The sequence below is a fragment of the Sinocyclocheilus anshuiensis genome, unplaced genomic scaffold, assembly GCF_001515605.1.
Source record: "Sinocyclocheilus anshuiensis isolate Anshui unplaced genomic scaffold, SAMN03320099.WGS_v1.1 scaffold859, whole genome shotgun sequence".
Lineage (NCBI taxonomy): Eukaryota > Metazoa > Chordata > Actinopteri > Cypriniformes > Cyprinidae > Sinocyclocheilus > Sinocyclocheilus anshuiensis.
The window spans coordinates 209158-220616 of NW_015542370.1; the positions used below are offsets into that span (position 1 = coordinate 209158).

The 11459-nt window shown below is 35.2% G+C and overlaps 1 protein-coding gene across 1 annotated transcript in view; it reads right to left on the minus strand.

Annotated features, from left to right (window-relative positions):
- Positions 1-1915: 1915 nt before the first annotated feature.
- quoa (quattro a) overlaps positions 1916-11459 on the minus strand; it is a 29191-nt gene continuing 19647 nt past the window's right edge. The window contains exons 14-23 of the mRNA XM_016491184.1: positions 10193-10493; positions 7453-7918; positions 5978-6227; positions 5799-5882; positions 5133-5357; positions 4779-4949; positions 3929-4106; positions 3657-3773; positions 2371-2547; positions 1916-2287 (exon numbers count right to left, since the gene is read on the minus strand). Of these exons, the coding sequence (XP_016346670.1) occupies positions 2076-2287; positions 2371-2547; positions 3657-3773; positions 3929-4106; positions 4779-4949; positions 5133-5357; positions 5799-5882; positions 5978-6227; positions 7453-7918; positions 10193-10493 (2181 nt within the window). The 3' untranslated portion in view covers positions 1916-2075. The remainder of the gene's footprint in view (positions 2288-2370; positions 2548-3656; positions 3774-3928; positions 4107-4778; positions 4950-5132; positions 5358-5798; positions 5883-5977; positions 6228-7452; positions 7919-10192; positions 10494-11459) is intronic.

The window sequence follows — 11459 nt, forward strand, 5'->3', positions numbered from 1 at the left end:
ACACACAAATATAGCATTCCACAGATGTTAAATATTGAATTTTCATTTAATTATAATAATATTATAGTAGATGTAAATGTAAAATATATAAAATATAAAAAAATCTAAATAATAAATACTATAATAGATTTAAATAACAGAATTGTATGGCTGCTAATGCATATTTGTTTATCTTACTGTCGATATTTCTAAAGAAAGACACAAAACAAAACAAATTATAATGACCTTTTATTTATTATAAATCTTTTAAATAATAAAATACAGTTTTCTCTCTCCACTGAGGTACTGACATCTGGTATATTACAGTACACAAAATGAAGAGTCCAATACTTTTACACATGCTGTAAAACATTTTTTTTCAAGCAATTGTGTGTATATATTTTCAAAATTCCCTGAACCTCATAAACTATACTGGGGTTTTTAAGCTGGATACATGTACAAAGCACAACATTTCAGTGTTACAGCAGAAAGTATGATAATAGAGCATAATTTATTATTATTTTATAATTAATTATTATAGATATTTGGTTATTGGTCTATATCCTGGAGTTGTAATATTAAACATTGCATATGCATTGCATCTGATTTCAAAATACATTTTTACAGTTCATCAAGAAATATTGTTTCATGCAAACTAATTGCACAATAAAGCTTTAACAGAATATTTCTGTTGTCTTTCCAGGAAAACGTCCTTGTAGGTCCTCACATGCGTCTTTCAGATGGTCAGTACCGGAAGTAAAGAACTGGTCCACAGTCTCAGATCTGGTCAATATCATCTTGTTTTATGTTCTTTATTCTTTCCCACTGCATTTATTCAAACAAAAATCTAAAATCTGTTCTGTTCTGGTTTGTTCTTCATCAGGTGAATCCAAACAGTGGCATCTGACATGAGTTTCCTGTAGATTTAACTGGTTGGAGGAGCATCCAATAACCTGATCTGACATCAGTGAACTTCTTCTGGAGAGATGTAAGCATGCCTGTGGAAATGTTGCATCATTAGTATCATTCAGAAAATACGCAATTTATCAACTGCATATATTTAATGTTTGCACATACTTAATAATTCCATTTATAGAGCAGGTACTAGTCAAGTAAAATGTATTTGTATAGTGCTTTTCACAATACACATTATGCAAAGCAGCTTTAAAGAAAATCATGACGTTCGTGTTTATAATATCTTAAAGGGGTCATATGATGCTTTTTTAAAGATCATTATTTTGTGTATTTGGTGTAACAGAATATGTTGACATGCTTTAATGTTCAAAAAACACATTATTTTTCAAATACTGTACATTATTGTAGGTCCTCTATGCCCTGCCTCTCTCAAACGCTTCGTTTTCTACAAAGTCCCTCCTTCCGACAAGCGCAGTCTGCTCTGATTAGGAAAACTTGAAATCGCATCATATGACCCCTTTAATATCTTCATGCCTTATGGTTGCATTTAGCAGATTGGAGCTGGGCGACAATATAGTTACATTTTGCAATGATACAAGCAATCAAGCAGTTGAGATTTGCTATATAGTAGCCTACATACAGTATATCACCCTACGAGAGTGTACTGCATGATTAAGTTGGACATACTTGTATATACAGCTTTATCATTTGGAGCTGTATTAATATAGTGTCTAGTGAATCACTGTTTGTAACTCACCTCAATCACAGCTAAACTTCTGTTGATGCCTTGGAACGAATCGGCTCTTGAAACTGACACTGCGGTAGACACAGAAAAACGTAATTAACATGCAGTCTGAACGAATTATTTTCCTTATGGAATATCAGTATCAAGCTGTCTCAAACCCTAGTTTTTGCTCATTTTAAGTGTCAAAATAAACACTTAAAAGTGTATTTTGGAATTTTTTTTTCCACGTGTCTGAAACAAATAGCCCAAAATCTTCAAATTGACCAGTGCACGGGGGGGAAAAAACGATGTTTTTGAGTGCAGTGTATTGCCCTAACACAGTACAATGTACTTAATTTTTCTGGCTTTTTTAGAGTGGTATCTTTTAAGTCAGCATTGCTTTGCCTGGAAATGTTGCCTAGAAAGGCAGCTCACAGGGTTTTGAACTGACATGTGTTTATGTCTCAACCTTGAGAGAGCCGTGAGCATTTGTTTGTGGACTGAGCTTCTTCCTGGACAGGGCAGGTGAGCCGTAGTGAAGAACATGAGCGGGAGACGACTGACACGCTGAAGGTCTGAAGTGAAGCAGTGATGACACAGACGCTCTTCTTCTTGTGGGGCAATTATGATCCGCACAGCTAAACAAACCTGCGTTCTCAGTAGAGGAATCTATAAAGAAAGGACAGAGAGAGATTTTACAGTATATTTTATTATACAGAGACTATTCGTTTTCCAGTAGGAGTTTTTGCTACCATATTTTCCTTGGAAAACGCTGGGTGACATGGAGCCCCGCCCAGATGAGGATGATGAGTGGCTGCCTGCGGTTGATGTGCTGCTGCCAGAGCCAATCGAATCTGGCCGTGGCAAAGCCACGCCCCTTTGAAGGCTAGACACCAAGGGGTTGGGTCTTTTCAGTATTCCTACAACTTCTGTCAGAAGAAAAGTAATGGAAAATTCAGGTAATGACTGAAAAGGGCTTTACTTTGTCAAATAAAATTAAAGCAGCTACAAAAGAGGCAATTTTTTCAGGGGCGTAGCAACTATTATACTGTATGTTCTCACATTTAGAAGATAATCATAATTAGTCTGCATTTGAGGAAGGCTGATTTTTATGAAAGCTTGTTTCTGACAAAGGATAAAAAATAAAAAAGGTCATTGTGAATCGCAATTCTGCTATTTTTCCTCAGTATTGCGAGAAAAAAAGTCCTAAATACCTTTTTTTTTTTTTTCTGTGGCAGAAACAGGCTTCCCTAGTTTTTTTTTTTTTTGGCTGCAGCGTGGATTAAATGAAATTGTGAAGAGTTGCTGTGTAAAATGACAGCTTTAAAGAGATCGTTCACCCAAAAAATTATACAATTCTGTAATCATTCACTCATGAAGGCTGTTGGTAACACAACAGTTTTGGGTCCCATTGACTTATATAGTATTTTTCATGGACATGCAGTAGGATATACGTATATCATCCATATAACAGAAGTCAATGGGACCCAAAACTGTTTAGTTAACAACATTCTTCCAAATATCTTTTTTGTTCCACAGACGAAGGTCATACAGGTTTGGAATGACATGAGGGTCAGTAAATGACAGAATTTTAATTTTTTGGTTATTTATTTGATCTCTTTAAGATCCAGCAGAAGCTTCTGTCAGCCTGGGATTGGGTTGAACAAATGTGCAAGTGTTAAGCAGTAACCATATTATAGCTAGCATCCACTAACTATTATCTGCCTTTCAGCAAATTAGTTGCAGATTAGTTAGCGTAAAATCCCAATGTAATTAATATTCATGACCCAAGCCACACCTGGTAAAGTTTGTGTGCCAAGACTCTGACAGAAAATAAACTACCTGATGAAAAAAGACAACAGAAGAGAAGTCTTCTTTGATAAAACTATGCATTTTTTTAATTTAATTTTCATAGTAAATACACTAGAAGAACTGGCATTTCAGGATATTTTTCAAACCGTTCCTACGCCCTTGAGTTTATACCATGAGATCAGTTATATGCATGCAAATTGTCAGCCTGTGATTGGCTGATAAATACCTCTTCCTGTGACGTCACCATTCACGGCGTGATTGCTAACGGCTGCGTTTCTAGGTTGAATGTCGGAAAAAGGTTTCCAACCCATTCCCATGAACAACCTCTCCTGTCTCCTCAGCTCTGAAACACAAACATCAACAAGTCCTGTAGATCTACAAACACATACAAGCACAAACAACATGTACAGTAACCTCAAACCATTTAAACTTTGCCTATAAATGCCTAATTTAATATATATATATATATATATATATATTGTTGTATTATGCTCTGACCTCTGCTCTTCAGCGCTTGTTCCCACAGTATGTGCTCCAGGTCTCTGGTCCAGGCCTCTTTGACGTCCCGTGTCTCGGCCTGTAGGATGTAAGTGTCCTGGGAGCGTCTCCTCCTGAACCAGATCTCGAAACTGCGGCCGCTCACCCCGCACGAGTGGGTCATTCCAATCTCACAGGTCTACAGAGAAACATTAAGCAAACTTTAAATGAAATAAAAAGTGTGCAATTTTAACAAACACATAATATTTAAGCATAACTGTATTTGAAAAAGGAAAATGAGTATTGACTGTTTGCTGTTTTCTGTAAGTTTTGACTCTGAATGAATGGGTTTGATTACCAAGGAAAACGTATAAAATATATATTTGGGGTCAGTATGATTTTTTTATTTTTTTTAGTGATATGCATTTTTTGATATGCAAGTTTTATTATACACTAGCTACTGTTCAAAAATTTGGGGTCTGTAAGGGTCTTAATTTCTTCAAATGTTTTCGAAAGAAGTCTCTTCTGTTCACTAAGGCTGCATTTATTTGACCAAAACTACAGTAAAAACAGTAATATTGTGAAATATTATTACAACCCAAAATAAGTGTTTTCTATTTGAATATATAGTATACTATAATTTATTCCTGTGATGCGCAGCTGAATTTTCAGCATCATTACTCCAGTCTTCAGTGTCACATGATCTTCAGAAATCATTCTAATATGCTGATTTGCATGCTCAAGATTTTTTTTTTATTATTATCAATGTTTGAAACAGTTGTGCTGCTTCTTATTTATGTGGAAACCGTGATAGATTTGATTTTTCAGGATTCTCTGATGAATAGAAACATTAATATTCTCACACACATACCTTGATAGACATTTTGTAAACGTACACATCATCTCCACGGTCGTTTTTTTTGGTCTTGGTGAAGAGGATGACGTCTTGGAAGAGAAACACTCGTCGGAGGGAACGTTTCTTGCGGAAAATTACCCAGAATTCATCCTGCCGGATCAGTTGGCCCTGCTCGTTCAGATTCAGCTGAAGAGACATAATGACAAAAAAATGTCAATTTATGGAAAAACTGGAAAGCCAGTTTCAGATGTGTGAGAAAAAGACTAAAATTTGTGTTCCAAAGAAAAAAATATCACTATATGGTGACCAATTTATTTATTTGTTTTTAAATAGATTATTCAACATTCATCTTGTAGCTTTGCCACTAACATCACAGTCGCGGATGGCGTCCATAGTGAGCAGGTCGTTCCCGTGCCGCAGCTGGAATCGCACCACCTCTAGAGCCGCCTGGATCTCCTCTCGTTCTCCGCTCTGATCCGGCACACATTCGTCCAGGATCTCCTGCAGCAGCAGACTGTATTTACTGATCCTCTGGACCGGCTTCAGCAGGTACGACGAGAGATCCATGCTGTCACCCAACTCCATCTGCTTACGCTGGACGAAAAGAGGTTTCCTTTCCTTTCATTCCCATTCACTTCAATTAAACTCAGAAGAAATAGCAACAGATGCAGAAATAATTGTAGGATTTTTATATATAAAATATTAAATACATGTATTGTATTTACTTATTTATATTAATAATATATACAAAACATATATGTATATTCATATATTATTACATTTTTAAATATTACACATTATTTTATATATTTATATTTTTATTTAAATATTTAAATATATTTTTAATAAACATATTTTAAATATATAAATTATATAATACATATTATTTATGTATTATAGAAATATATATTTTAAATATATTAACATTTAAATAATATTTCAATAAAAATACATAAACATTTTTAACTATATTATAATATAAAATATATATGCATTATATGCATGTTTTTGTATAACAAACTGTAGGCTCCTCACCTTGAAGTATCTGTGATGTTGGATTAGAGCGTCAGACTGGGGTTTGTTCTTGCTGTAAAGGGCGTAAAGTCCAAAACTCTCTCTCTGTTTTAATAGATATTTGTACAAGGTTAAAATGATATTCTGATGAAAATGAAAGCGGAAAGCATGATTATAATCAAAACACAGTGCTGTCTCACATGATTGAGGAAACAGCGTCCGACTCCGAGCGGTTCTGCCTGACAGGCCTCCAGTTCCTGCTGGAAGTGCTGGCAGTGGAAGTCGTACAGTTTCTCCAGGTTACCGAAGATGCGTCCGCGCTGACCGCGCAGATCCTGCGGGATGTCCGGCCGGGACAGCAGGGGGAAGTAGTGAGTCAAGATGTAGCAGAGAGAGCGGACGTACTCCACCTCCGTCAGCATGAGCTCCTCCATGATGCGATGAAGCTTCCTGCAGGGAAATAAAGATAAGAGTATTTCTAAAATAATAATAATCGATAATGAAATATCAGCTGTGACGGCCTTCACTTCAGAAAAGTATCACCATGGAAATATTACTATAGAAATTCTTATATTATTATAGAAATCTATTATGCTTAGTATGTTTACTATTTGTATTACAATTGTAGTGAAACCACTACTTTAACATGGTACTGCCACTTTTACAATCCTCTATTTACTCTTTACTGTAACTTTACCTTTCTGACATCAGTGTAAGCTTTTGGACAGAGAAAGAAATAGCATGAAAAATATTGAGACTTGTTTTCCCCCCCGTTATACACTACTGTTCAAACGTTTGGAGTCTGTAAGATTAATAAAAAATAAATAAAATAAAAATATTAATAGTTTTATTCAGCAAGGATGCATTAAATTGGTCAAAAGTAAAGACATTACAATAAATACATTTTTAATTTTACAGAAGATTTCTATTTCGTGCTGTTCTTTTGAACTTTCTATTCATCACAGAATCATGAAAAATAAAATCTATCAGTTTTGTCACAAAACTATGTAGCAGCACAACGGTTTTCAACATTGATAATAATCAGAAATGTTTCTGGAGCAGCAAATCAGCATCTTAGAATGATTTCTGAAGATCATGTGACACTGAAGACTGGAGGAATGATGCTGAAAATTCAGCTTTGATCACAGGAATAAATTATATTTTACAATATATTGACAGAGAAAGCACTTAAAATGGTCACATAAATGCAGCCTTGCTGTTTATCAAAAACATAAATAAATCTTACTGACTCCAAACTTTTGAGTGGTACTAATAGCTAGAAAGCAAAGTGCATCTTCAAGGCAAGTAGTTTCAACTCGCAGTGATTTATCTGTATATTTAAAGACAACATGAAATGCATTTAAAAAAATATGCATTAACTTTCATTTCAATTGAATTATTACACAGTTTTATTAATTTTTACATTTATTTTTAATTATTTAAACTGAATAAAAAAAATCCACAATTCTGGATAAACCTGAATATACTGTGAAACGTGTTTCAAAAGCAGAGAAAAAGTGTTACATTTTGATTAAAGAGTCTTTTAGAATAATGCCCACTGTTGAATCATTCATAATAAAACCAGAAACCCTTTAAGTCAAGTAAACCGTAGCCGTTCTAATTTCCTGTTGTCTTTAAGTCTCTACAGTGGGCACAAGACCACAGTGTAACTCACATGCTTCTGTTTGGGCTTTCTGGGCTGGATGCAGTGTTTTCTCCATCAGTTCTCCAGCTGTCTGTGAACACGGAGATGTCTCTAGCGCCCTCCGTCTCTTCACAGACCGTCTCAGAGCAGAAGCTGCCGTGACGAGAGTTCTGGCAGAAGACGGGCTCTATGATGTGGAGCCCGGGTCCCTTGCTGTTGGTTCTGCTGGCTGCGTTGTGCCAAGGAAACCACTGGCAGCCCACCGCACTCGAGCCTGTGATGGGTTTCTGCTCTTGGGATGCTTTTCTGCCAACACTTTTGCCTCTCTGGCTGCAGTCTGCAGGAATTTCCTTCCCAGTCTGAGCGGTTTTGGCCTCTTTCCGGGTTTTGTGGTTGGATCTGAAGTTGAAGCAGGTGACGGTGCCGTGAATGCTGTCTTTCGCCCGACTCGCCCTGCTCTCCGACAGCTCGGGCACAATCCCATGCTCCTCTTGTACTGGGGTGGGTGATGTGACCAAAATGTTATTTCACAATACACTGCAAAAATGATTTTTTGTATTTTTTTTTTCTTGTTTTCCCTTACAAATATCTAAACATTCTTGACTCATGATACAGAACATACAAACAACATTTATAAAACAGATAGTTCCGGTCCTTGATTCTCATTGGCTGAGCCAAGTTTGAAGTTGTTGTAAATTACACTACAAACATACACCTTTGTTTACTTCTGTGTGTTGCTCGGCAAACACTTTGCTGGAGCCACAACCGTTTCTGAGGAACTACATTGTTTGGTGGAAGAATACTGTTTTTATTTATATCATTACACTTAATTTGCTCTGTTTTATTTTGTGAAACCTTACTACGTATATGGAATAACCGTTTTATAAAAGCTCCGCTTCGCATCGTGCCTAACAACGCCCCTTAGCGGTTATAAATTCACTGTAAACCACGGCTTCTTGGGGCTTATTGCTTTATTTGATCATTTGATCATTTTGATCATTTTTACGGAAAACAAGACTTAATGTCTTAAGTCATTTTACTTCTCAAGTAAATATCTAGATCCATCCTTTTCCTCATTTTTTCCCCTTGTTTTCCTTGTTTTCCAGTACAAATATCTAAACTTCCTTAAATCAAGCTACATTTGCTTGAGAAACTAAATGACTGAAGATATTAAGTCTTGTTTTCTAAAGAAAAAAAAAAATTCTGTCAGAACGAAGAGAGTTTATTTACCCTATTGCCATTAGACTATTTTTTAAAATTCCACATTTTGATATATAAACTTGCAATTGCGAGAAAGAAGTCTTAATTGAGACATAAAAAGTCACAATTATGTCACACAAAAAAACCCCTGCAAGATGTGAACTCAGAGTTCTGAGGAAAAAGTCACAATTCTGATTTTTTTAAACTCCTAATTCTGAGGAAACATTTCAGAATTACATGATATAAATTCAGAATTCAGAGAAAAAGGTCACAATTTCATAATGTAAACTTATTAAAAAGTCGCAATTGCAAGTTTAAAACTTTCAATTCTGAGGGAAAAAGTCAGAATTACATGATGTAAACCTACAATTAGGAGAAAAAAATTGCAATTGCAAGTTTATAACTCATTTCTAAGGAAAAAGGTCAGAATTACATAATGTAAACGCAGAATTTAGAGGAAAAAAGTTGCAATCGCAGGTTAATAACTTGCAGTTCTGAGGAACAAGGTGTGAAGTACATAATGTAAACTCAGAATTTGGAGAAAAATGTCTGATATAATACATGACGTAAACACAATTTGGAGAGGAAAGTCGTAATAATGAGTTTATAACTTGCAGTTAGGAAAAATTCAGGTTTGCATGATGTAAACACAATATAAAGGAAAAAAAAATCACAATTACGAGTTTAAAAAAGTATGAATTATGAAATAAAATGTCGCAATTACCATTTTAATTTAATTTTTATTAAATTTAAAAGAGTTTATTTACCCTATTGCCATTAGACTATTTTTTAAAATTCCAAATTTTGATATATAAACTTGCAATTGCGAGAAAGAAGTCTTAATTGAGACATAAAAAGTCACAATTATGTCACACACAAAAAAACCCCTGCAAGATGTGAACTCAGAGTTCTGAGGAAAAAGTCACAATTCTGATTTTTTTAAACTCCTAATTCTGAGGAAACATTTCAGAATTACATGATATAAATTCAGAATTCAGAGAAAAAGGTCACAATTTCATAATGTAAACTTATTAAAAAGTCGCAATTGCAAGTTTAAAACTTTCAATTCTGAGGGAAAAAGTCAGAATTACATGATGTAAACCTACAATTAGGAGAAAAAAATTGCAATTGCAAGTTTATAACTCATTTCTAAGGAAAAAGGTCAGAATTACACAATGTAAACGCAGAATTTAGAGGAAAAAAGTTGCAATCGCAGGTTAATAACTTGCAGTTCTGAGGAACAAGGTGTGAAGTACATAATGTAAACTCAGAATTTGGAGAAAAATGTCTGATATAATACATGACGTAAACACAATTTGGAGAGGAAAGTCGTAATAATGAGTTTATAACTTGCAGTTAGGAAAAATTCAGGTTTGCATGATGTAAACACAATATAAAGGAAAAAAAAATCACAATTACGAGTTTAAAAAAGTATGAATTATGAAATAAAATGTCGCAATTACCATTTTAATTTAATTTTTATTAAATTTAAATTTTTTTTTATTTTTTATTCAAGCTTCCATGTCATACCACACAGCCCTATCTTGTACGGACTTTCGTGAATCCTCACCTGGAACGACCTCGGGCCAATCAGAGTGACGTCCAGCGGCGGTTTGAGCTCCTTGCAGAAGCGCCAGTCTCTCCTCCAGCTGTCGCCGGACCTCCTGGCAGTGGATCCAGGTGGCGTCCCACACCTGCAGAGCTCTGGAGCTGGACCTGGCCTGCGCTCTCACGTCCTGGAAGTGCTCGGGAGAAAACTCGTCTAATCTCTGCAGGTAAGCGTGAAGATGTGTCCAGCGCTCCTCATCTGGAGAACTGCAGTGTTGCTCCTGTTCCAAAAATCGTCTGCAGTCGCTGGCCACAGATGATGCCTGAAAACAATTATGATTTCGTTCATACATAGGGAGGATTATGTTGACAAAAATGTGTTGCCCAATAATGTCAACACATCTCTTACGAAATATTGACCATTTAAAAAAAAACAAAAAAACATGCCTACTATAGTTAAACCATGGTGACCACAAATGAACCACGGTTTTGCTACACTAACCATAGTTTAACCAGGGTATTTGTAGTGTAAGTAATACACCAAAAACATGGTTACTACATGTTTACCATAATAAAACCATGGTTAATTTTCTTAAGGTAATCATGGAACTAATTTCAACAAAATCTAAAAATATTTATGTTTTTGTCTTATGGAAGTTGAATTCAAAATCCATTTGGCTGAAAATCTGAGGAGCCATGTTCTTTCTAGTTAAGAAAGGGTCCTAAATAAAAAAATGATAAAAAATAAGATAATTTCTTGAACTGTTGAAATAACCAAATGTAATTATTTAAGGAAGACAAGTTTATGCTTGTTGACTAGTTATAGCATATAACCCTCCACTAGGTGGCAGCATGATTTCATGATTTATATTATCAGTGTTTCACTAAATAAGGAGACTATAGAGTTGTTCAGTTCGTAGTCTTAAATTCTGAAAGAGAATCATATCAAACTGAAGTCAAAAGACTGAACAGCTGTATTTCTTTGCCTTCAAGTCTCATAGGAATGATTGTATGTACATGAGCGCAGCTAAAATCTCAGATAATCACTCATTGATCATAAGTTATAAGAATGTTGTGAATTGGTGTATTTAAAGGGGTCATGAACTGAGAAACCAAAATTCCCTTGATCTTTTGACATATAAGAGGTCATTGTACTATAAAAACATCCTGTAAGTTTCAGAACTCTAAACTTTGCCATTACTGTAAAAAGTCAGCCAAAACCACAGCTTGTGGAATGTTCTACTCTATGATGTAATAGTGTGGATAAGCACCGCCTCCGCAGAAGTAGA